At 41.9% G+C, this 26,573-nt stretch overlaps 1 protein-coding gene across 2 annotated transcripts in view; it reads right to left on the bottom strand.

Moving 5' to 3' along the window:
* Positions 1-26,343, bottom strand: part of LOC144680647 (peroxidasin homolog) — a 242,312-nt gene extending 215,969 nt beyond the window's left edge. Inside the window, exon 1 of one of the 2 annotated variants that reach the window (XM_078541867.1) lies at positions 26,060-26,343. In XM_078541867.1, coding sequence (XP_078397993.1) covers positions 26,060-26,229 — 170 coding nt within the window. In that variant the 5' untranslated portion in view covers positions 26,230-26,343. The remainder of the gene's footprint in view (positions 1-26,059) is intronic. The other variant, XM_078541868.1, reaches the window with a different exon arrangement.
* Between the last annotated feature and the right edge of the window lie 230 nt (positions 26,344-26,573).

Below are 26,573 nucleotides of genomic sequence, written 5' to 3'. Positions count from 1 at the left end.
AGAATCCATTTGTGCCAAAAGGGAAAGAAACAACTTATGAAAGACAGAAATCCTGTTTGAGAGGGGGAGTGAGGAAAACCTCTAGGCTCTGCTGGGAGCAAAGAGTCAACAGCTGTCAATTTTATTTTCATTGGACTGCTGTTATAAAACAGTTCATTTTCTCACTCGTGCAACACCACAGGATATCAATGAATTTTAACAAAATACAAACGGCTTTGTGCAATCAAGCTATTTATTACAATTGTTAAAGATATATAGTGAATTTGCTCTTTCAGGCATTCTAGTCAGATCAGCCAGATGTTGAACAGCACATCCTATGCCACGCAGGCCAAACACAGACTCAGACTGTGAGAGAAATATGAGATTTTTATGATGCACAGGGTTGAGTGATCACAGATCCTGTGCAGGACTGGTGACATTTCCGTCACTGATTTACTGCATTCATGATCTTCCTGGTATAAATACCACAGAGAAAATTGGCTGATTCTCTAATTGAGCAGCTTCTGACAGCATACTCCAAAAGCTTTCCTTCGATGGAGTCACCGATTCATTCCAGGTCTGTGACATAATAGTAGAAGTGGCAGCATCTGGAGCACAGGCAGTCCCAAGTCTTTGCCTAGAGGATTTTGGAGATTGAGGCCAGCCATTGTGTGGAGACAATTCACATGATACGAGGGAAAATACGAACACATACTTTGCACTTGCTGACAGGAAACAAATAATACTGATTTGCATTTTCACAGGAAAACAGTGGTATTACAGAGATTGGTCTAGTAATGAAGAAGGACATTCATAACTCAGTTGCAACTCAAATTAGAAAATAAGGGACTGGAATTAATGCGGCACCATATTCCCCACCACCAACACCCCATCCCTGTCCAACTATAAAGTCGAGCGGACGCCCACACATCAAAAAGCCGGACCACAAGAAATAGGAGCAGGAGTAGGCCATTTGGCCCCTCGAGCCAACTCCACCATTCAACTAGATCATGGCTCATCTTCCAGTTCAACTCCTCTTTCCCACACGATTCCATATTCCTTGATGTCTTTATGATGTAGAATTCTATCAATCTCTCTTGAATATAGACAATGACCTGAGTCTCCACAGCCCTGTGGGGTAGAGAATTGCAAAGGTTCACCAACCACTGAGTGAAGAAATTCCTCCTCATCTGTGACTTAAATAGCCTAACTCTTATTCTGAGACTGTCCCCTGTTTCTAGACACCCCAGCCAGGGCAAACATCCTTCCTACATCTACCTTGTCGAGTCCTGTAAGAATTTTGTATGTTTCAATGAGATCGCCTCTCAGTCTTCTAAACTCAAGAGAATACAGGCCCAGTGTCCTCAACACCGCCTCATAGGACAATTGCGCCTTTCCAGCAATCAATTTTTAAACATTTATTCTTTCGCAGGATATGGGGTCTTTGGCTAGGCCAGCATTTATTGCCCATCCCTAATCGCCCTTGAGAAGGTGATTGTGAGCCGCTTTCTTGAACTGCTGCAGTCCATGTGATGTAAATACACCCACAGTGCTGTTAGGGAGGGAGTTCCAGAGTTTTCGCCCAGTGACAGCGAAGGGACAGTGAAATAGGGTTGCATCTTACCTATGTTGGGCAGGCTGGGCGGGAGCGGACGGGCGCGGAGCCAATCGCTGCGCGCCGCCATTTTACGTGGGTGGGCCAAATAATACTGGCCCAGCGTAATACGCGGCCGGTAGCACTCAGTGCTACCTGTGCAGGCAGGGGGAGGAGGGAGAGTCGGGGTCTGCGCTCTTTAGCGCATACATGCAAAAGAGCGCAACAATCTCCCTGAGGGTAAGTTGGTAATAAAAATTTTGAATAAATGGTCTGAAAAATTATTTAAACATGTCCCCTCATGTGGCAAGACAGTGCCACATGAGCTGGGACATGTTTGTGCATTTTGCAAAATTTATTTAATTATTTTATTAAATCTTCAGGAAACCTCACCCCGCCCATGGAAGAGGTTTCCTGAAAAACGTGAAGGCCGCTTGGGCTCTTCGCCTGCCAGCCAACTTTAAGGTTGGAGTTAATGAGCTAAATTACTTTCCTAATGGCCTTAACGGGACGCATGCCCGACATCATCTCGTGTCATTTTACACATCGGCGTGTCGTGCCCGTCCCCGCACGCTGACGACAATATTCTGGCCAGTGTTACAACCGGGTTCGGGAGAGTGCTAAACTTATCTAGCCCCACTACTCTACAGGTCGTACCATTATGGTAAACGTTTAATCGCTTACCAGCTGCGCCACAGTCATTTTACGCTGGAAGCAGTGTTAATTGGCTCAGGGCAAGATTTCCGCCCCCATCTGGAAAGGAAATGCCAGCTTACAGAGATACTGGCCAGTCCTGGCATACAGAACAGCTGTCGTCACACCTGCACTGCTCGGATTCTGCAGCAGCAACACATAAGAGCACTAGGGAAATCTGATCAGCAGTTTGCCTCTGCTGCATCACCTGAAATAAACTAGAGGGGCATCAAGCGCTTCCTTCTTGAAGCCATCTCCATAAGCATTCAAGCAAAGCTCCTACAAAATCAATTTGGATTTCCTAGACATTGTGTCTGGGCGGCCGAAAAGCATCGCCAGTGTCAGGCCCTGTTCTCTCAACTCTCAAATGGCCAGGGAGAGCAAAGAGAACACTTCAAAAGACACTCTAAAGCTCTCCTTGAAGCGCAACAGCATTGACCTTAATGACTGGGAGGAGCTTGCTACCAATCATTTAGAATGGAAACAACTTGTCCATCAAGCTGCACTATGCTTCGAGTTCCTACATCTTAATGATGAGGCAGAGTGGCAGCAGACAAGGAAAGGAAAAAAACCCTGCATTCTGAATCCCATTACCTCATTGGACACCCTGCTCCATGAGTCCAAAGATATGCGGGTCAAGAATCACCCTGCTCAGACACAAGATGACCAATGGCAGAAACCCGTGACCCTGAGTAGATGTCATCCTTGAATCGAGAAACAGGGGACAACAATGACGCATGACATTTAATCAGGGCCAGAGTGGTGTACTAACTAGTTTTGATCTTGGGGGAGGGGTCAGAGAGAGATTTTCCAGATTTTGCTTCCTCCAATTGGGGATGGGGAGAGTATATACTGCGATTCACAAGGCATTGCATTTCCAGAGGGTCGTTTCCAGGGCAAAATTGTTTGTTTGTATGTTTCTATCTTCAGTTGCAAAAATGTGAAAAATTAACATGTACGAGAAAAATTTGGGCTTTAAAGAGGAAAGTGAGGCATGCTCTCTATTCCAGTTGATTCTTGCCACATTATACCATCCTTTGTAAAGATCTTGACAGGCCACAGCTAGAGTATTACATCAGATCTGGTCACCACAGTTTAGGAAAGATATGAGTGGTCCTTGATGGGGGGCAGGGGGGTTTTATGACTCTATCTCCAGATCAAGTATGGTGATAGATCTGAGCCATTATGTATCTCAGTAGGATATGAATCTTACAAATTGTCAGCTTAAGCTGCATGAATAGGAAAAGGCAGCCATATTTCCCAAAGCTGAAAACCCCAGCGATCTCCACTTTTTTCAATAATGGGGGTTGGGTGGTGGTGATATGGGAGAAAAGATTTCCTTTGAGTCCACCATTACCATTTCCAGCCAAGGTCACTACTGGGTTATCTATTCCCAGGCTTTTGTCAACTTAGGGCTCCAAACTTCTGCTGATCTGAAAATCGAATTAGACAGGAAACAGGAAGTTCTGCTGCATTCATCAACTTCTTGCTATCAATCACAAATATCCAGTTGATCATCGGAGAACAGTTTATTTACCCGAATATTATTGGGTTTAGTGAGTTTAATATCTTTTTGAAACAGTCCTCAGTGATCTGACAGAAGGTCATGCACTGATCAAAGGGGTTGATATTTCACTTCCAGACAGGAACACAACCGAATAAGCTATAGTGTATGAGGAAATTTTAGAGGTACATCAAATTACAGGGTTTTACTTTTGATAAGGATAACCGCAGCATTGCAAATGGTCCATTATGAATTAATTTCCATGGAACTGCACGTTGCCATGCTTGAGGGGAAACATGCAAGCCAGGTTCGGCTAAATATAGCAGAGGTGCCACATAAGCCAGAGAAATGCATGGAAACCAGCCATTAAAAAATCCAACTTTTTTTTCGCCTGTTAAAAATAACAGACTGTCCAGCTTTATATTTAAAAAAAGGCAGCAGGGAACTCTACATCGATAGCTCTTTTTAGCCAACAGCTACAAGTATGAGAGAGCAATCCAGGATGAGTTCTCCTTCTCAAGTGGAAGCACCTGGGCTCTTCCCACATATTCCCCAATGCAACAAAGAATATGTTTACACCACAGCTTTAATGCAGCTTTAAACTACATTCCATTTCACAAAGATGACAACCAAGGTTTAACCAGATCCAGAAAGAAGCAGTGCCCTGTACAAGGGCTGGGGAAGGAGTGGGAAATTGGTTCATTTGGTGTCATCTGGAGTGAGATTCAGTGCCGACTGAGTAGACAAAGTCCCTGGAGATGCCATCACTTTTTAAATGTGTATCTGGGATCAATTAAAATGTTCAGGCAGTTCGGCCATTACCAATGACACACAGTAAATATTTTTTTTTAACCGAGAAAACAAGGGCCAAGGCAAACAGTGCGTGGGGGAGAGGAGGAAAGTTGGAAACAGAACAGAAAACTAGATAAATCAGGAAGTTATGATTGGATAATGCCAAGATGGGTTTAAAGGCCTGTTCGACTATGGGAGGGAAGGAACAGTTAGACAGTTATACAGTTTGAATTACAGCAGACAACAGTGCAATGAGTCTTGACTTCAATACAATAAAAATGCAGGGAGAAAGTGCATATGGTTACTATTTTCAGCTTAAAAAGAACAAGCGAAAGAAGTTCAGAGCAGCACTGCCTAAAATAACACTGATGTAAATGAAATAAGCAAAACTGCACAGGAGAGTGTCTTTGAATTCATTTACTGGAGCTGGATATTGCTGGTAAGGCAACATCATAATTACCCTCAAAATGGTGGTGAGCCACCTACTTGAATGTAACTGTGTGCTTTTCTAGGCCAGTTCAGAGTTCTGTTAAGAGTCAACCACATTGCTGTGGGTCTGAAGTCACACACAAGCCAGGCCAGGTACAGACAGCAGATTTCCTAGTGAACCAGGTCTTTACAACATTATACAAGCTCTCTATTCCAGATTTATTTAATTAATTGAATTAACTCAATTTAAATTCCCCATCTGCTGTCTTGAGATTGGAACTTATGCCTCCATAACATTAGTCTGGGCCTCTGGGCTACTAGTCCAATAACATAACTACTATGTAACCACATAGGTAGAGGTTAGTGTTGGAACATTCACGTCAGGAGAGACAAACTTACTGGCAATTAACTCCCTTATCCACCCAGCAACTCTGGACACCCACTCTACATTGTTGACTAATGGAAGCATCGTTAAATCAGAAGTTGCTGAGCCTAGTGCTCAAGAGTCATAAGGTCTTTAGGTCCTCATCTCGACACATTTGTTAACAAAGTGACAAGTGGATTCACTGATTTTCAAAATCCACACAAAATGGATAGAGATCCAGCATCATGTGCCTCCACACAGCCTCTCTTTGGTACCGGAGGCTTTAAACCTGAAAATTAGGCCACTACTGATCAGAAAAATCTACTCCTAGATACTATTATAGGGAGGGAGAAGCCATCAGAAAAGTGATGAATAATAAGCGTTGCTAAGGAACAAGAAAAACACCAAGCAAAGCTGCAGATGTTGCACCAAGAGACCTAAGCATAAGTGACTCCAATTGTGGAAAACAGAAAAAGCGTTGAAAATGGTCCAATAGAGAAGCAAATAGTTTTGGAAAACAAGTGGCTGTTAATGAATTGCCTGAAGATGACATTATAGAGATGTTTTCAGGTGAAACATTCTAGAATTTGCAATCTTAACCATGGGGAATACTTACAATACTTACTCACAAACAGAAGAAAAAGGAAAAGAAAGCTCTCCTCCCACATCATGGTGGCTGGTTGGTCTGCATGTTTTAGGTTATAGACTTTGGGGTAACGCACCTGGGATTGCAGTAAGGGAGGTTCCAAACTGTTGGTTTATTGTGAAGTACAAAATAGATAACCAAACTGAAGTTTGCAACACCAAGTGCTCCTGTCCTTCACATTAGTGTGAGATAAAGCTAATTCTCAGGATTTGTTATTTCTTTTCTTTAAATCTGTCCATATGATGCAGTCATTTCTGGGGCACACATTATGCTGTTAATCTGGCTTACATGGGAAGAAGGGAGGCCAACATTAGAAATAAATGATTTATAACCTCTTGGCCAAATTTCATCTTTACTCTATTGAAGAAAAGGTTACTTGGGTGTCACACATTTTTGCACAAATGTCTATTATTTATTTGTCAGCCAGATATTTCATCATGAGGGTACATCATGGATAAACCTGAAATCCAGAGATGTGTGTTTTTAGCAACGTCGATGGATTATCTAATTCATTCTTTTCCCATTCCACCCCAGTGTTCACACAGGAATAATGACCACTTCAGTGAGGTACTTGGGGCAACAAACGCTCAGAGTAGTTACCTAAAAAGAAACAAAGCCTTCAGGAGAGGAAAGAGAAAAAAATGCAAACTTTGGACATGAAATCAACAGGGACAAAGTTTGATACATCAGCTCTACAAAAATCAGGAAACTTCTTCAACTCGCTGCCACTTCATTTTCACACATGATCAATAGGAGAACAACACAGCAAGAAACAGAAAACAGACAAAAGACTTCCAGCAAGAAAAGACAAGCATGAAAACTACAAAGTGAGTCACACATTCATACTAATTCAGTCACAACAATGAAGGTCAACAAAAATTCACACGGTCAGCAAGCCTAGACCTACCATTTCCTGGATTAGTCTAGAAGCTAAAATTTTACAGTTATACAACTTTGGTCTCGAGACTATTGTAAGTTTGTGCAACATATTTTTCGCTTTGCAATCAGAACCATTACCTTAATTTCTTTTACTTTAGCACCAACAAAATATGTCAGCTGCAATAACATTTACTTAAAGCAAGTGACATTAGTTTTATTAAATATAGCATGACAATAGGTAGCAATGCTTTCTTCGCCTCTAGAGTATGTTTTATTAACGAAGTGCATTATATGTTTAACAGGCTCGTTGCTACTGTGCCTTTTTACTGTTCAAAAATCTTCAAAAGATCATGGCCCACAGAAGTCAAGCAGAACCTAACAGACCAGCACAAAGTAATTTTAAAAAGACAAAACCAGAACAAAAAAAAATCCATAATCTGATTCTGAAAGAATGTCTTGGATAAATTCCAAACCAAATGAACCAGCAAGGAAATTCACAGCAGCTGTTATTGGCCTATTACTCGCAATCTTCAAATCCTAAATGAACTGTAGCACAGAAGGTGGCAGTGGAGGAATGATCATTGATTGGACCGATCATCTTAAAGATAGGACATACTTGATGACAAAAACCTGGCTTTACTGAATGCAGCAGATCAATGAGTAGCAACACTTTTCACACTTCTGCATTATGTATTAAAGAAAAATGCCATAAATTTACAGCAAGGCAGTCTGCTCTCAATCTGTAATATTTGCTGCCTGAACTCTATGCTAACATATACCATCTTTATACAGAACATTATAAAATCCTGATGAACTTCATGAACAAATTTTGATGACCAGCCCATTGCCTACATCTTAGAAGAAAATGGCACTCGCTGGGAGTCATTTTCACCTTCACCACTTCCGAATGGGTAGTCTCGTCATTATAGAAACTGCCCAATTTTAATTCCTCTCCACCCAAGCGAAGGTGAAAATTATTCCTTTTAAAATTTTCTGGCACACATATGGAATAGCCCAAAGCAGCTTTGTGTATATTGCAGTGCAAAACACTAACTAAAAACTCACTTAATGTTAGAAAATATCTGTCATTTCAACTGAAGAATAACATAGGTCAAATTGATATGAAGTACTTTCTGCATTAAAAGGCACAAGTATTTAGATGCAGTTTGTTGAAATTAATAGAACAGTAGAAAGTTCATTAACACCAGAGTATTGCTTTCAGACTGTTTTTCTCTCTTTGTGTTTGAAGTTTAAAAAACTACAGGTTCTACCCATATAGTGTTGCCTGCTCATGCACAAATAAAAGGATGACTGGCTTTGTTTCCTGAATTTGCTATGTACAATAACTCAAAAGACAGAATTTATGGCACAAATAGACACATTTTCCAGTTCTCCACTTTTGAAAGCAGATCTGTTCCAATAAAGGTGTTATGCAAAATAACAAAAGTTCCTCTTCCAATCAAGTTATCTTCCCTTTTCGTTCAATTGTACAAAGCAGCACTACCAGAACTAGTTGGCCATTGTTCGCATGCAAAAGGCGGCAGTGAATGATAGTTGACAAGAGAGGCAAGGCACTGCAGCTGAACCTCTCATCTTGGGCTTGCATGAATTCTCCCGCACTAATCATTGAACAGCAATCAGGAATGAGAATCCTGACCTCCCCACCCCCACCCACCTCAGCCTAGAGGCTAATTATAGCTGTACTATTACAACCTTGGCAGAGATCATTCCAGCTCATTATAGAACAAGAATTAAAGCAGGACCTCCCTGACCTTTATAGCTTATTTCCACACCATGTAAGTGTACTTACCAAATGAACCGTTAGAGGAGCTAACAAAAACATTTTCAAGAGAACAAGGTTTGTATCATTGAACCGACTGACATGTGGCAAAGCACATAATTTTTTGAAAAAAATGCTCATCATGAATAAAACATTAAAACGTGCTGCAGCCTGAGTACAAATGGCCCAATAATTCACATGCAAATGCTATCTAAATAAACTGGACTCAATCAATCCCTCCTGCACAAGATTTAGAATATCTATGTGTCACCACTGCCCATTACCTGGCCACATCTGTGTACAGGTACCGGACACCGTATCCAGGAAGTTCGGGACCAGACGTGTGCCGGGTTTGGGGATTTTCCGGATTTTGGGTCCTTTATTTGCATTTGCACAAAATACTAAGAACAAAACTTACGTTGAGGCTTCCTGCAATTCCTGTACAGCCACCATAAGAGCAAGGACTATTTCTAACCTCCAAAGAGTAGGGGAGCAGTGTGCCACGACTCAGAAATGACAGACAGCAATGCCTGCTGATGGGGATTGTAACTTCCAGGGCGGGACCCGGGTTTCAGCTCTTTCCAGAGTTTGGCGCACCGGATAAGTGCGGTACCTGTACTACCTTCCTCAGCGAGCTCAGAGTCTTGCATTGGAAAATTCAGCTGCTGTGTCATGGATTTGCTGCTCTATTACTTATCACAGAATTTTAATGGCACAGAAGGAGGCCATTCAGTCCATCATGTCTTCACATAGTGCCATTGCCTGTTCCCCGTATCCCTGCACATAGTTTATATTCAAATAATCATCTAATGCTCTCTTGAACGCCTTAATTGAACCTGCCTCCACCACACTTCTTCTAGGCAGTGCATTCCAGACCTGAACCACTCGTTGTGTGAAAAAGTTTTTTCTCACGTCACATTTTCTTCTTTTGCAAACCACTTTAAATCTCTGCCCTCTCACTCTTGATTCTTTTACGAGCAGGAACAGCTTCTCCCTATCTACTCTGTCCAACCACCTCATGATTTAACGTATCTATCAAATCTCCTCTTAGCCTCCAAGGAGAACAGTACCAGCCTCTCCAATTTATCTTTGTAACTGAAGTTTCTGATCCCTGGAACCATTCTTGTAAACCTCTTCTGTACTCTCTCCAATATGTTCACATCCTTCCTATAGTGTGGTGCCCAGAACTGTACACAACACTCCAGCTGAGGTCTAACGAGTGTCGCACATAAACTCAGCATAACCTCCTTGCTCTTGTACTCTATGCCCCTATTGATAAAACCCAGGATACTATACGCTTTATTAACTGCTCTCTCTCCACCTGTCCTGCCACCTTCAATGATCTGTGCACATATACAGCCAAGTCTTTGTGCTCCTTCACCCCCTTCAAAATTTCACCCATTATTTTATATTGTCTCTCCATGTTCTTCCTAACAAAATGCATCACCTCACACTTCTCCGCATTGAACTTCATCTGCCACCTATCTGCCCACTCCACCAACTTGTCTATGTCCTTTTGAAGTTCTACACTGTCCTCCTCGCAGTTTACAATACTCCCAAGCTTCATATCATCTGCAAACTTTGAAATTGTCCCCTGCACACCAAGATCTAAATCATTAATATTTATCAGGAAAAGTACGGGCCCCAATATCAACCCCTGGGGAACTCCACTACAAACCTTCCTCCAGCCTGAAAAATACCCATTGACCATTACTCTCTGCTCCTATTTTTCAGCCAATGTAACTCTCCAATCTTATTTACTATACTCCATGCATTCACATACATGCATGGTAACACTGATTTAGATTTTGTGCCTTTCTCTCTCACCCTGGCTTCACCTATTAACTTCTTATTCTCTATACTAGTGCAATCTGTCCTTCCCTGTATTTTGTGCACCCTGGTATTCCTCTCTAATATTTTCTCTTGGTTCCCACACCCCTGCCAAGTCACTTTAAAGCCCTCCCAATTTTAAAGAACTTTGATCAGCTTCAGCCCTTCCCCCACTGCTGCGAAGAAGTGTCTAAGAAAATCGATCTCCTGCCAATTCTGCAGTGTTTGTCAGCTCCTGTTACAGTCTGATTCCTAGTCAGGGTCACTCTGTCCTGGACTGAATCACATTTCGCTGCCACTTCTGGATCTAAAGTGGACCTCCAGCTTTTCCATCAGCTTCTTTCCTGCAATCGATTCTGCACATCTCCTGGATCTTCATTCCAATGGGAATTCCTCCATCAGTGCATCCTCTGATACTCGACCCTTCAAATAGCTTGTGAACTTTATTCACCTACCACGTGTCTCTGAACTTGTGACAAGGGATTGTAGATGATCTCTTACATAAGCCTATAATTTCCCTCTGTGCCACTCTTGGCATTCCCCAAAGAGCCCTTCAAGGCACTTGCCGCTGCCTTCTCACGAGCAGGAACCCACCTGTCCCATCCTACTGTCTCACCTACCCTTCCATCTAGAGGGCCGGCTGGGGATTGATCTTGCCAATCTCCTCCTTAGCCAACTCATCATTCCCAGTGCTGATCCTGTTAACTCTGGTAGTGATCCAGCTCGCACCACATCTCCCTCCAGATGAGTGAAGTTTTTGCCGTCCATGAGCTTCTTGTGGATAACTGAACCGGCATCATGACCTTATCTGAAAAAGGCTGAGGGGGGAGGACACCTGCCCCAAACTGAAGCCTCTCTTCCTGGCTGCACATTTCACCACTTGCATCATCATGATGGTGGTGTGGCTCTCATATCCAAATCTTGGCCTGCCCCTTACTCCACTGGCATTTTTTCCTCCTTTGAGCATTTCACCTTTTTTCATCTCATTTAAAAGCCTGGTTCTCTACTGCCTAACCCTCCCATCTCACCCCAAGAACTATGCCAATTTTTTCAATGACTTACCTTCATTGTTTTCCTCCCTCAGCCACTGAGCAGCTTTTCATTCTAGGTGATTCTAGACTCCATCTCAATTCATCATGCTCTCTCCTCAGAGTTCACCTATCCTTCCCTATTCTTATTCACCATGTAAGTCCCCAATCCATATTCACTACCACCCTCTTGACCTTGCCATCTCACATGGGCTCACAGCACCATTGCATTAATCACAGCTAAGGCCAGCTCTGATCACCTCCTTGTATCACTATCCACCCACATTTCACTTCCCCTTCCATCCAATTCCTACTTCCTTTGTTCGCCCTTGAAAATACTCTCATCCAGTTCACTTACAAACTCACAATTGTCTCCATTTTTGGCCCTCAGTTGATCACAACATTTCTACAGCTACTGGTCTGCTCAATCCTCACCTTCAACACCCTTGTCCCTATTAAAAACCATTACTGTTTCTCTCTCTCACATTGGCTATTCCCCGGGTATGCCTCTTATTTCCACTCTCTTAAATCCAAGGGACACAGGACACAGCATCAAGTCAACATGACCAACAACTGGTATAGCCATGCACCGTCACCACTGGATGGACTACATAAAACACCATCAGGCCCTACTGTCATCTGCCAAAACTGCTCACTATTCCAGGATCAATCTGGAATTCAATGGTAACCCCAGGCTTCTTTTCTCTATTACATGTTGTCATCTTAACTCCCTTCCTGTCTCCTCCACCTCGCCTCCGATGGTGAGTGCAAGAAGCTCACAGATTTCTTTACCTCGAAGATTGAGACCATCTGATCAGCTGCTCTGTCACTTCCCTTTCTTTCCTTAGCCCACTACACCAAGCTTCCTCCAAAGCTTCACACACCCCCAGCCCCCACCCCCTCCACCCTAGCCCTGAATGTGTTTCCTTCTCTCGTTTTTTTCCCCATTTCCCCTCGTGCCCTCTTCAAGTTCATCTTGTCCACAAGACCCATTCCCACTAAACTGCTGATCACCCAACTCCCCCTCCTGGCTCTCATGTGAGCAGACATTGTTAACGGCTCTTTTGCCTCAGTTCGGCCTCCCTCTCCTTCAAATCTGCTGCCAATATTCTTCTCCTAAAAAACCCTTGACCTCCTCAGTCCTTGCAAACTACCTACCCAATTCCACCATCCCTTTCCTTTCCCAAGTCCTTGAGCATGTCAGCACCTCCCAAATTTGGGCCAATCTTTCCCAGAATTCCATGTTTGAATCCCTCAAATCAGGCTTCCGCCCCTTCCACAGCGCCAGAATGACTCTTATCAAAAATCACAAGTAACAACTGAAGTAACTGTAACAAGACAAACTATCACTCCTCATCCTTCTCCATCTGACTGCAGCCTTTGACACAGTTGATTACACCATCCTCCTCAAACAGCTCTTCACTGTCCATTCACCTGGTTCCATTCTTATTTATCTAGTCGTAGCCAAAGAAAAGCCATCAATGGCTTATATTTCTATTCCACATATTTACACCTGGTGCCCCCCAAGAATCTATCCTTGGGCCAACCCTATTTCTCACCTACACGCTGCCTCTCAGCAACAGCATGCGAAAACACAAGGTCAGCTTCCACATGTATGGTGATGTCAGCCTGTCTGACTCACCAGCACTTCTCTCGACCCTTGTATTCTCTCTAAATTGTCAGACTATTTATCTGACGTCCAGTACTGGATGAGCAAGAATTTCCTCAATTCCATACTGGAAAGGTTGAAGCTACTGTGTTTGATCCCTGCCATTAACTTTGCTCTCTCACCAGTGACTCAATTGCTCTCCCTGGCAATTGAATGAGGCTGAACCCGTTTGCAACCTCAATGTCATATCTGATCCTGAGATGAACTTTCAACCATACATCCATGCCACCACTAATACCGCCCACATCCACCTCTGTAACATTACCCATTTTTGCCCAGGCCTCAGCTCTTCGGCTGCTGAAACCCTCAACCCTGCCTCTGTTACCTTTGTTGACTATTCTAACACACACCTGACTACCCGCCCACGTTCTATTCTCTGTAAACTTGTGGGCATCAAAAATGCTGCTGCTTGTGTCACAGCTCACACCAAATGATGTTCCTCCATCATCCCTGTGCTCACTAACCTACACTGACTCCCAGTTAAACAATGTCTTGATTTTAAAATTCTCAAACCTTGTTTTCAAATCCCTCCATGGCCTGGCCCCGCCCTATCTCTAATCTCCTCCAGCCCTACAAACCTCCAAGATATCTGCGCTCCTCTAATTCTGGCTTCTTTAGCATCCCTGATTTCAATTGCTCTGCCACTGGTGGCCATGCCTTCAGTTGCCTCAGCCCTAAGCTCTGGAATACCCTCCCTAAACCTCTCCATCGCTCTACCGCGTTTTCCTCCTTATGATAGTCCTTAAAACCTACCTCTGACCAAGATTTTGGTCATCTGCCCTTATGTCGCCCTATGTAATTCAATGTCATCTTTTGTTCTTTAAAGCCTCGGTGAAGCACCTTGGGGCAATTTATTACTTAAAAGCATTACATCAATGCAAATTGTTGTTGGTGTGATTATCTGAGCTGTTATGGCATTTCAATAACAAATCTGCTATCACATTATTCAAGAGGCTGGTTTAATCTACAACTGCATTTACAGTAATGTGCACACATTGAGCACAGGAATCAGTTTATTTTTAAAACCAACTCAATTTAGAAAATAAGCAGAGTAGGTTAGTGTTGGCGCTAGAATGTAAGCCAATTCCAAACCAGGGTGCCAGAGGCTGAAATGCAAAAGCATCTCCCTTATCTATCCATATATAATAAAAGCATTTATTTACTGAATTTCCTTTAAATTTTGCTTCACATTAAAGTGATTTACACCTATATACAGCATTAAATATTACATGTTATTCTCAATTTCAGCAGTGTAAGTGTTTAAAAAAACTTCCAGAAAGCTAGAGTACATCTCAGTTATTACATATTCCATAAACCTTACATTATCATATATCACCATCGAACTTATCCCCCATGAGCTGAAATTGGGATTTGAACGTACCTCTGTGGAATCCATTAATAGCATTGCATAAATGCAGAGAGGGATAACTGCTGTGACTTTTTTAGAAAAGTTCTCATCTCAGCCACTCTTCGATTATTTTTTTGTCAAAAATCGATATGGATAAGTCATTTAGCCCATTTTATCTTATTTGTTCAGAAAGGCCCTACAGTTTCTCTTCCTCTTCTATCGCTGTATTCAACAGGTCCTTAAATTATTCCAGGATGCTACTGCTACTACATATAGAATAATGAGGGTCTGCAGCAAATAACGAGGCCATTTGGTCCATAGCATCTGTGCCTACTGCAATTTTTGAAGCTGCAAACTTGACTTTACGTAGGATGTTACAGACAGAGCAAGGAGACATTCAGCCATCGATCTGATCTGGAAATGAGACTCAGTCTCAGAGACTAATCCATCTTTCATGTCAAGAGCAGCTTTGCTCACTCTTAAAAATGACACCATCTAAACATTCTAGTTAAGTCAAATCAAGATACAGGAAACAAAATCATATTTTTGGAAGCCTCCTGAAATTATAACTTCCCTTACTATTGCCTACGTGGAAGACCAACACTTTTTTTAAAAAAGGGACACCCAAAGGGAACAACAGCCCCCATACACAGGCAATTATCTCAAATGATAGGGTCTTTTCTAGATCTCCCTTTCCTAATCAAGAAATGTATCCTGCACAAATTACATATAGTCAGAGGTGGTGTTCCTGGTAATGGAGCCCACTATGTGTAAGTTACACTGTGTAATCAGATATAGCTTCTTGTAACAAATATTTTAATGGACTTTAACTGCTACCCACCATCACAAATAATTTTTGCAAAAGGAGAACAGTCATGTCAAGCTTTCTGGGTTTTCAGGGGAGGTGGTGGCACAGCGGTATTGTCACCAGACTATTACTCCAGATACCCAGTGTAATGCTCTGGGGTCCCAGGTTCAAATCCCTGGTGATGGTGAATTTGAATTCAATAATAAAAATAAAATCTGGAATTAAAAGTTTAATGATGACCATGAAACCATTGTCAATTGTCGCAAAAACCCATCTGGTTCACTAGTGTCCTTTAGGGAAAGAAACCTACCATCCTTACCTGGTCTGGCCTACACATGACTCCAGACCCACAGCAATGTGGTTGACTCTTAAAAAAAATGCCCTCCAAAATGGCCTAGCAAGCCATTTCAAGCCAAGTCAGTTATCAAGGGCAAATAGGGATAGGCAATATGGATGCCCACACCCCATGAACATTTTTTTTTAATTGCCAGGCAACTATTCAATGGAGCTTGGAATAGGGAACATGCATGATCCTTCAAGAGTATGCAACTGGTTAATCTACCTCCATTTCAACTACCAATTCGTAAGCCAAATCCAGGCCATTTCCCAAATTCAAATTACTTGAAAAGTAACCTGTTAATTTTTTTTTAAATTGCAGCAGAAATCTCACCAGCAGAATTGACTGATCAGCCAGCAGAGAGAATGGTGCCTGCAGCTCTCTTGGAAGCCCTGCTTTCAACCTTCCACCGCAGATACAACTGCTGCCCCCCTACAGTAGAAATCACCATTGTCATGGAATGAGAAAAGAAGTGCTTTTGGGAAAGGAAGATGAATATAAAATTCCTATAATCCCACACTAAAAAACTGGCAGATCTACCCATCTGTTTCATTCCCCACCACCACCACCCCTCCCGCAACAAATGTTCAGCTGTTTTTGCGAATATGATTTTCAGTTGAGAACTCAGAAGAGTATTGGATCATTATCTGAAAAGGAAAATTTTGCAGGGCTAAGGACAAAAGGCAGGGGGGTCGCACTACGTGAACTGCTCCTTCAGAGGGCCAGCGCAGACATGGCGGGCCAAATGGCCTCCTTCTATGCCATAACTATTCGTTGATTCTATGAACTTTCACAGCATTCAGCTCACATATTGCGCCTCTGCTAGAATACTGAAAGGGGCCACCTAGCCTTACGTAGGTGGTTTGTCCCCAACTTTCACAGTGACAATGAAGACTTTATTGGCACTCATTTCCCCAAGGGTGGAAAAGTCAGTCAGGTTGTGACACAAGTAGGTTGCATTGCCATACTTTGCATGGCATGGTCTTCAGTTGAAAGCTGCCAGACCTTTCCAGTGCTAGGCCAGTGTGTCCTTTCATCAATGCTTAGCAATCCAAGATACATGGTTTCACTCAAGAGACCAAACAGACTCCAGAAGAACTCTGAATAATGCACTTCTCCAAGGCTCTGCTTTAGCTCCAATCCTCTTCAACATCTGTGTGAATGAATTGCCTCCAGGAGTTTTGCCTAAGCAGATGATCTGGCCTTTGCTACGCAGGCAACCAACTTCGAGGATCTCAGCAGCACCTTGCCCCAGAACTTAGAAGTGATGGAGCAATATTTCAACTACTGGTGTCTCCACCCAACCCCAACTAAGATCACAGTCACTGCTTTCCACCTTAGCAACCGACTGGGTAACAACGAACTCCAGGTCTCTTTTTGCAGCAAACCAGTCAAGAACAAACCATATCACAAGTGCCTTGGAGTCACCCTGGACTCTCATTCCACAAACACCTAAAAGAGTCATAGAAAAGAATGAGGCAAGAGTAAATATTTTCTAGAAAATAGCAGGCACAAGCCGAGGATCCAGTGCATGCACTCTTTGCACTGTTGGCCTTGCTCATGTACTCTTTAGCAGAACATTGCTCCCCTGTGCGAGCAGGCAGACAATATCTCAATCTTTCTGGCAGCAAACTGCAACTTACTACTGACAGGCACCCCCTCAGGCATGTTAGTAACTTATTATAATCTTCAGCTGGACAGTAACCATTCCCATAATGCAACTAGTCATTCTGACGAAGAGCTACGATAGTTGACGTATTCAAAGTCTACGAGAGTATGGGACTTGCTATGAACACCAGAAAGACTAAAGTCCTCTGCCAACTACACTAAATGTGTCAAATTCAACATCTTCAATTGAGGTTCATGGTGAAGTATTGGAAAATGCCCCTCACTGCCCACATCATAAAAGTTATTTATCGCATAAAGCTGATAATGATTAAGAAGTATACCACCAAATCCAACATGCTAACTCAACCTTTGGTAACTTATATACTCAAGTTTCAGAATTATGACATCAGATTGACATTAAACCCAAGTCAATCGGGCAGTAGTTCTCCCCACCCTTCTGAAGCTTGGATAACGAAGACACTATATCAAGTCCCTCAACAACATCATCAATGCTGTCTTGGAAGGACCTTGCAAATCAAGCAGGGGGGTGAAAGAACAAACACAAGTTTCCTTCTGGACACAGATATGCAAATAGAGGGCATGATAATCTCATATCAGCTGAGATGGACGGTACATGTTGTCAGAATGCCTAACTCAAGACTGCCCAAACAAGGGATCTATTCAGAGCTACATCACAGACCTCATTCACATGGGAATCAAAGGAAAACTTTCAAAGACAATCTCAGAGCCTCCATGAATTTCTGCTTTGTCATCAACATATGGGAAGCAGATGCCCAATCATTACCAAAATGGCGATCCATCATCAAAATTGGTGTGAAAACCTTCCAATCAACAACAGCAGCAACTGAGATAGAATGGCGAGAGGGGCAGAGCCAACAATCTGCCACCACCTCTTGCAGCCAACAACTTATGTCCTCACTTGGGGGCAGCCTGCAAGGTTAAGATAGGGATCATAAGCCATCTGCGTACGCACAGCCAACATTGACATGTCACTTAAACCTAGCCATCCAAAAGGAAGAATCAAACTCAAGGCGAGAATTTGCTGATGATGACTGGTCTGTACAGCTAATCATCTACTCAATTTTTGCTTGTTAAACACTTTGGAAGACCCTGACAACTAGTGATGATAGAAACAGTAATAAACAGGAACAGTTGAAAACATCACATAGAATAGTAGGGGTCTCAATGCATCTTCAAACTCAGGAATGCACTCCCCATTAGCAATAGCTTTTACAAAGGGGCTACTTTGGTAGCAGCTACTTCATTTCCTAGACAAGCTATTAATCAATACTTCATGATAGCAAGTGGGCAAAGTTGCTGTTGACCAGTCGTTTGTACTATGAAAATGAAACTTTGGAAGCAGCAGTACAATCAATTTTATTTCAATATCTTAGTTATCAAAAACCAGTTTGTGTTTCTAATGAGGCGGGGGAAATAATCCCATCTTTCAGCATTACTTGGGAAAGAAAAAAAACACCTACTTTTGCATCCATTATCACTGAAAAACACTACAGGCGTCTGCAGGAATTTATAATGCTTTAGGGATTTCTGGCTTTGCATTCCAACAACAGCACAAAGAATGGAAATCCTAACTGTAGCAAATTCCACAGAAGAGCTATTTCCTACTGTTTGCTGAGGTTGGGTCTTTCTGCTTTTGTTTGTACTCAGCTTCTTAATCTATCATATCAAAGCCTGCCTCAGGCACTCATGTTCACCTGGACACACCAGTTTCTATCAAGCCCTCTCAAGTTTTCAGCATTTAGTTCAGCAAACTGCAGAAACCATCCATTGAAATTATTTCAGCTGCATGGCATTTCTGAAGCAACAATAGGTGGCAGAAAAGAGATCAAGATTTAAATCATGTGAGCCAATCACCCTTCAGAAATTGGATTAAATTAAAGTATTTCACTACTAAACAAACTTTACATTGCCTCTAAACTACCCTGGGCCATAACTAACATGAAATTAATAGTACTCACAAATTTCCATCAGGTTTCTGATTTACAAATTATTTAAGCAAACCTAAGATTTGGGATGCAAATGAGGTCTTTGTCAACAACTCTCAGCATGATTCCAACCCCAGAACCAGTAAAGTTGCCTTTTTCAGTCATCAGGCTGATAAGCAATTCTAACTACAGCCTGCAGCACTCAATAGCCTTTCCAGAGTAGCATTCAATTAGAAACAATGTTTTCATTCTTTATGGCGCAGTATTTAAAGACAAAACTATTTAGTCTAATTTTAATTAACATTGGTGGTAGGAAAAATAATGGAATCCCTACCAAAGAAGAGAATAAAATATCTAGAATCAAAAAAAAAATGACAATGAACACTCAGCATGGGTTTCTGAAGAGAACCTATCTTACTTGGCCAACCTTATTGAATTTTTTGAGGTGGCAACAGTGTGTAGGCAATGATTATTCAGTAGATGTTATTTAGCTGGATTTTCAAAAGGCCCCATAATAGACTAATGAATAAGGAGTCAGGGGACAAATGGCAGAATCAATTGCTAGCTGGCTTCAAGACAGAAGGCAGAGAGTGGGAGCAAACAGTAATTATTCAGTGGCAGAAGGTGGGGAATGGTGTTACACAGGAATCAGTACTGGAACCACTACTATTCACAATTTACATTAACTATTTGACTTCAAAAGGAAAAACACCGTTTCTAAATTCGCAGATGACACCAATTGTGGGGTGGGAGGCAGAGGGTATTCAACATTGAGAAGGACTGTAACAAATTACTGCAAGGTATTAATAAACTTGCAGAATGGTCAAATAACTAGCAAATGAAGCTCAACATAACAAAATGTATTACCTCACATTTATCTGAAAAGAATAGGTGGTCATGTATTACTTGGAAGGTGCAAGACAAAGTGACAAAGAGGAACAAAGGGATCGGAGTACAAATACACCAACAACTAAAAATTGTGCCAAAGGTTAGGAAGGCCATAGCAACAAGCAAACCAAGAACCAGGCTTTATCTCTAGAGGGAGAGAATTAAAAAATTAGGGAAGTTATGCTAAAATTGTATCAGACTTTGGTTAGACTGCACTGCAAGCAGCTCTGGTCACCATATTGTAAAAGGATATGGAGACACTGGAGAGGGTGCAGGGATGATTTGAGGATAATTCCAGAAATGCATGGGCATATATGTCAGGAAAGGACTGACAGATTGACAGGTCTTCTCTCTTGAAACAAGGCAGCTGAGGGGTAACCTAATAGAGGGCCTTAAAATTACGAAAGGTTTTGGCAGAGTCCATACAGAGAAAATGTTTCCTCTCGTGGGGAAGAGCATACCTAGAGGCCATAATTATAGGATAGTTACCAAGAAATCCAATAGGGAATTCAGAAGAATTTTCTTTACCGAAAGAGTGGTGAATGTGTGGGACTCACTACCACGGAGTGGTTGAAGCAAATAATATTGGTGCATTTAAAGAGAAGCTACACAAGCATATGAGGGAGAAGGGAATAGAGGGTTATAATGATAAATTTAAATGAGGAAATATGGGAGACGGCTCAAGTGGAGCACAAACACAAGCATGGACTGGTGGACCAAATGGTCTGTTCCTGTGTCATATATACTACTCAATCCTAGGTAGTTGAGACATTTGAATGTGTTTTTATTACCCTGTGAAATGGTCATATAATAGAAATCAAAAGTTCACTACATCCTCCTCACTTTGAAATAGGCCTAGAATTTCTTTCATTTGTCTTTTTGCATTTAGCTACATGCTAACCTTGACCAGTCGCAGCACCCCTACCCTGGAAGCAGAAGGTTGTGGGTTTGAGTCCCATTCCAGAGGCTTGAGCATTTAATTTATATGGGCAGACATTCTTGTGCAGTACTGAGAGTGCGCTACACTTTTGAAGTTGTACTTCAGATGAAACATTTAACTGAGGCCCTAACTGCCCTCTTCAATGGATATTAAAAATTCTCTCAGCACTTTTTCAATAAAAGACTATTTCTCCCAGGGTCCTGGTCAACATTTACCCCTCAGTTAAAACAGATAATTTGGTCCTTTTTTTTCTCATTGTCGTTTGTGGGAACTTGTTATGTGCAAATTGGCCGTTCCATTTCCCTACTATTTCAAAATTACTTAAATGACTGAAGTCCTTTAGGATATCTTGAAGTTGTGAAATGTGCTATATAAATGCAATTTTCTTCTTTCTTTTCTGCAGTAGTACCAGTAAACAAACACATTAATAACTCTTGAGATTAAACAAAGTTTCCAAGTTCAAAGAATAAGGGTCTGCATGGTCATCAAATTACTGTCTGGCATCATCAGATTTCAATTTTTGCTGTAATGCTAGTACTTCATTTATGTTACTATATATGCTTAAAAACATCTTCTGCAATGATGATACTGTTCTTACTTGGGTTGCGAATTGCATCTTTTAACACAGGGCTCCCTAGGAGCACATTAAGACTCACTAGGAAGTCCTCTAAACAGAAAAAAAATGAAAGCTCCCAAACTATGTACATGGTTCTAAGTCTATATTCTCCCAACCCTATCCTAATTGCTTTTAGATTTTTAAAATTCCAAATTTTAAGAACAATTTACTGCATGCAGGAATGAGAGTCAAAAATTTAAATTATTCCCTTTCTGGATGAAGGAATCGATTAGCATTGCATTAACAAATCACATCACTGAAAGGGTACTTAAGCTGCTAATTATGAGCACTAACTTTCCGCACCGAGTTTAATGGGGAATTAATGTGCAAATTCAGCAAGTTCGTAAAAAAGCAGGGAAACCAAGAGCAAGGTGGCGTTTGTGTGAAGTAAACAACAGAATGTCATAACAGCAACCACCAAGTTCAGGAAATTTGCAAACTCGTGTCAACTTTTTCTTTCCCTGAACTTGGTGGCCAAATTGCCTGGTAATAACAGCATGCGTCATCAAGGCACCATCATGTTTCCAAGAAGATCTGGCCCATTATAATAACTTTAGTTTTGGTGCTGTCTGTGACTCATTTTAGATAAATTGACATCCTACAAAATCCACTTTGACAGTATGAAACAAAAAGAGAACAAAATGATTTTAATGAGTATAAAATGCACTATATAATTGCTGGTTTCACAGTATATTATACAAAATTGAAGCCAAATACAACTCACTGAAAGTGTATCGAAGTGTCAACAACTTTTCAGTAAGCTGATAACCAACAGAATAGACTACATGCATATGTTAATCACACTAAAATTTTTGATTGACAGTGTGCCAGTAATGATGTGAATTTCCGAGTACCAAATTAAGTCATCTGCAGCTTTTGCTGGAAAGATCTTTTAAAAAAATAAGCAGGATTCAAGGCATTTCTACTATCCTGGCAGTAAAAGCAGCTCCAGCACATATCTGATTTTATTTTCCATGTTTGGCTGTAAATACTATTTAAATCCACCCTGGCACTGCTCCAAATTACCCCACATCAAAAACATGCAACAGCATATCACATTTTATAACCTTGTAAAACTACAAATCTCACATATTAAATGTGCGGTTCTATGCCACAAAGGTTTCACATCAATACACTTAATAACACTTACAAAAATATTTTGTGGCAACAATCTCAAAACATGAAAATTAGTAGCTTTCACCCAACATGTGTTTTAAAAAATCCACTATAAAAACTAACTCCTACAAATGGATATTCTGTAATGAAAAGGAGATTGTAATTTAGTGCAGCATTACTGGCAAAGCAAAGGATATCAGGGATACATCATCACAACAAAAATATCCATCACTCTTTGGGAACACTTCTTTGCATGCCTAAAAAGAAACCTGGATAGTAAAGTAAAAATGACACTTATTTCTGTATAAAATTAACACTGTACCAAACTTCTGAGATGGTGGTCAGAGCCTTACTGTGAAAAAGAAAAGCTCCTGTGACCATCATTATTCCAAATACTCTCATCATTCATGCCCAGTCGAAGGATGTATTACTTCATTCCAACATCACTGCGACAGAGGCAGACTGAGAAACATTTTGTGTACATATATATCCAGAAACTAGTTCAACTTCTGAAACAGTATCTTTTTCATCTTGTTGGTTGTAAAATACAAAATTGCCATTAAACAGTAGATTTAATCAAAATAAAATCCATAACATAATTTGTTCAGCATCTATACACTGTTGCAAAGCTCACAAAGTTCAATGATTAGCCGCTACATCTTCCTTGACCTTCAAAAATCTACCTCTACAATTACACTATGAGTCACCTCCCCCGCTTCTTACAACCACCCCCAACCCTCTCTCCCCATCCAACTCTGTGCCCAAACTAACTTGGCCAGTTCTTATGCCATTTAGATACATGTTTCTTCTTTTCCCAGTGAGTGGTGAACCTTTGGAATACATTGTCAGCTTTTACATTATGTCTCTACAGAGCTTCAAAAGAGAGCTGCAGTGCTCTTGGATGGGGCAGACTGGTGCTTCCAATAAAAGGCCAAGTGATTTAACAGTTGATGTAAGCATGGTCAATGTGTTCTCCTGGCTGCTTTTGTCCACCTGAGAGGGTCTGAGAGGAATTTTCGAAGTTTCCCCCTTCACCACACTGCCCCTCCCTCTCCTTGATTTTTTGGCCCTGGGTTTCTGTTTCTGATTTCATGGGCATCCCTGCTGGCAGGTATGTAGGCAGGCAGCCTACAAGTGCAAAATTCCTCAGATGGGCTTCCTGCTGGGTTCCCGCCCATCCCGCCTCTCTGCAATTTTACGTGGGGTGGTGAAGCCTTGGCCGCACCCCAATTGAAAACCTTAAAGTGGCCAATTATTGACTACTTAAGGGCCGCCCAACCTCAACTTTCAAGCTGGTGAGAGGAGTTCCAGGGTATATGAGAAGCCAGAAAAGTGACGCGCGAAAGTCCCATCTCCAGCCAATCAGCACTCGTTGGAGCGTGAAATTTCTGTGGGACTGGCAGTATTGGCAGGGGTGCATTTCATGCCAACTCTTCAGATGGCAGGAAGAGAGACCCTACTATCCTAAAAATCCTGACCCATGTCTCTCCCAGGAAATTACATGACTACTGACGGTAGGAAGTGTCGAGTCATGATTCTCCAGTCATCGTGATTGTGGGGAAAGCTAAATGGATCAGTTGGTCTTTTCCCATATGTAATTTTTGTTTGTACCTTAAACAAATCTAAAAATAGTTACAGTGAGCACATCTCTACCATATCTTGATCCAACAAAGTTTAAGGCAGCCCCATCCTTGAGAGTTAGTTAGTTAAATTGAATAGATGTGAATCGTCAGATAAGCCTGGTCCTCAGGTATTATTGGATAAAAGGCTGAAACAAAAACTAATAGCTTACAATAAGAGCACAAAGAATATGGTTAGCTCAACCTAAGCAAGTAACCAAACATGAAATGAACATGGAGAAGTTTTGGTTGATGATTGGCAGATTTGTTTTTTTTAAAAAAACACCATCCCAATTTTCCTCCTCCTTTCTAATCAGTAAAAAAAAATTAACATGACCCACAAACTACCTCAGTCAAACTCAGTTACACGCACATTAACCTTTTGCCCTCGCCAGAATAAGAGCATCGATTTAATGAATGCATATTTAGTGAAACAGATTCTAGTCCCTAAGAGGGCAGGGGTAATGAGCAACAACCGAGGGAAACACTACCCTCCCGCCCCATCAAAAAAGACAAAATTGTTGACATCAGATTTATGGCATGGATTGCTCTGCACTAGGCTTCACAATTCATTTCCTTCACAGGCAGCCTGTGTTTAAGCTACAGGGCTAACAGGAGCGCTGCCCTTTACCCCGATCCGTTGCAGATTCGCTACGAGTATTTGCATTCCACAAGGAGAATAAAGTCTAATAATCCTGGTGGTGTGTCTCAGCATTTCGATGCAAGAAATACTTCCTGATCCAATAACGTTTCCATTACGTCTTCCGATTCCCCCACCCACCCGCTCAAAAGTAAACCAGGACTCAGTGAGAATTGAAAAAATATTCCGCTGATCCTTAACTACATTCTACATAACATATAACCAGCGTTTAATCAAAAGTGGCTACGATTGAAACTTTTCTCTCCCAAGTAACCGTTTCTTTAAGAAAAGCTGCCACTTGTATTTTTGGACTGATCTCAATCCAGTTACCCATAGTTTCCAGATCATGCACAGAACATATTTTACACCAAACAGAAAGCAGGTTCACTTGGTCAACGGGTCGAATAGGAGTCAATGGAGATAAGCGCCTAACTCCAGGGGAGCTTCTGCAGGCGACCTTTAATGAAGCCCGACATTTACAACGAAACCTAAACATTTTAAAATACTTTTTTTCTGCCTCTCCGTTTAAAATGTGGCTTTAGATTATGCGATAACAACCCGAGTAGCCTCCCAGTTATCCTTAAAACCAGATGTGCTGTGTCTAAACTTTCCATTCGACAATACCTTTGGCTCCGTTAAGCACATCCTCTTTATCACCATGTCTTCAACAATTATCAAGCAGTGTCGGCGGAGCAGTTTTGTAAAACACGTCTCCCACCCAAAATGAAATGTATTAAACGGTTTAAGCACAGAATTATGAGGGAAAGACAGAAGCCTCCCAAATTGTTACAGAATGCTCTGTGAAATTGGAAAGGCAACTCACAGGTGCAGAAAAAAGATGCAAGTGTCTTCACACATTATGTCGCACTCTCAATAGCAAACATCAAGGAGTGGCTTAAAGTATGGGCTTACTGCTACATCTGATCCCTTAAAGCAAAGTCAGTGCTCAGGCTGCCCTCCCTGCAGCCAGTGTGTACATACTCACAGGATTGTCGTTTGCGGAGAGACAGCAGGTATATGCTCCAGCATGAGATGCATGCACCTCACCGTGGTGCGGAAACAAAGGCACCGGCTCGGGCAAGCAGTGCTCCGCGATGGGAAGGCGACCGTGAAGAGCCATACTACTGCCAGGAAAGAGCGAGTTTTCCAAGGCATTGCGGCCGCCCTGACTCTGCCTCTGGGCGAACACTCACTGCGCTGGGAGGAGGAGGAGAGCCCGCAGCAGAACAACCACAAACCTCTCCCTCCCGCTCAACCTAACCCGGCACCCCGAGCATTGTGACGTAAGCTGATTGACAGCCACACGGCCTTGCTCCGGAGAACAGCCCGCCCACCGAACAGCCAATCAGAGGCGAAAAAGTGCCAGCACTTTAGGTTGTCCGTCAGGGCTTCGCAGCACTTCGTGCTCCCCGACAGCCCGGTAGGGAAAGTCAGCAGGCGCTTTCTTCCGTTCCGTCCCGTCCCAATTCGTTCGCTGTTTGTGTAGAAGGGATGTTTTT

This window comes from Cetorhinus maximus, chromosome 5, assembly GCF_964194155.1.
Source record: "Cetorhinus maximus chromosome 5, sCetMax3.hap1.1, whole genome shotgun sequence".
Taxonomy (NCBI): domain Eukaryota; kingdom Metazoa; phylum Chordata; class Chondrichthyes; order Lamniformes; family Cetorhinidae; genus Cetorhinus; species Cetorhinus maximus.
This window is presented reverse-complemented; position numbering and strand designations above follow the sequence as displayed.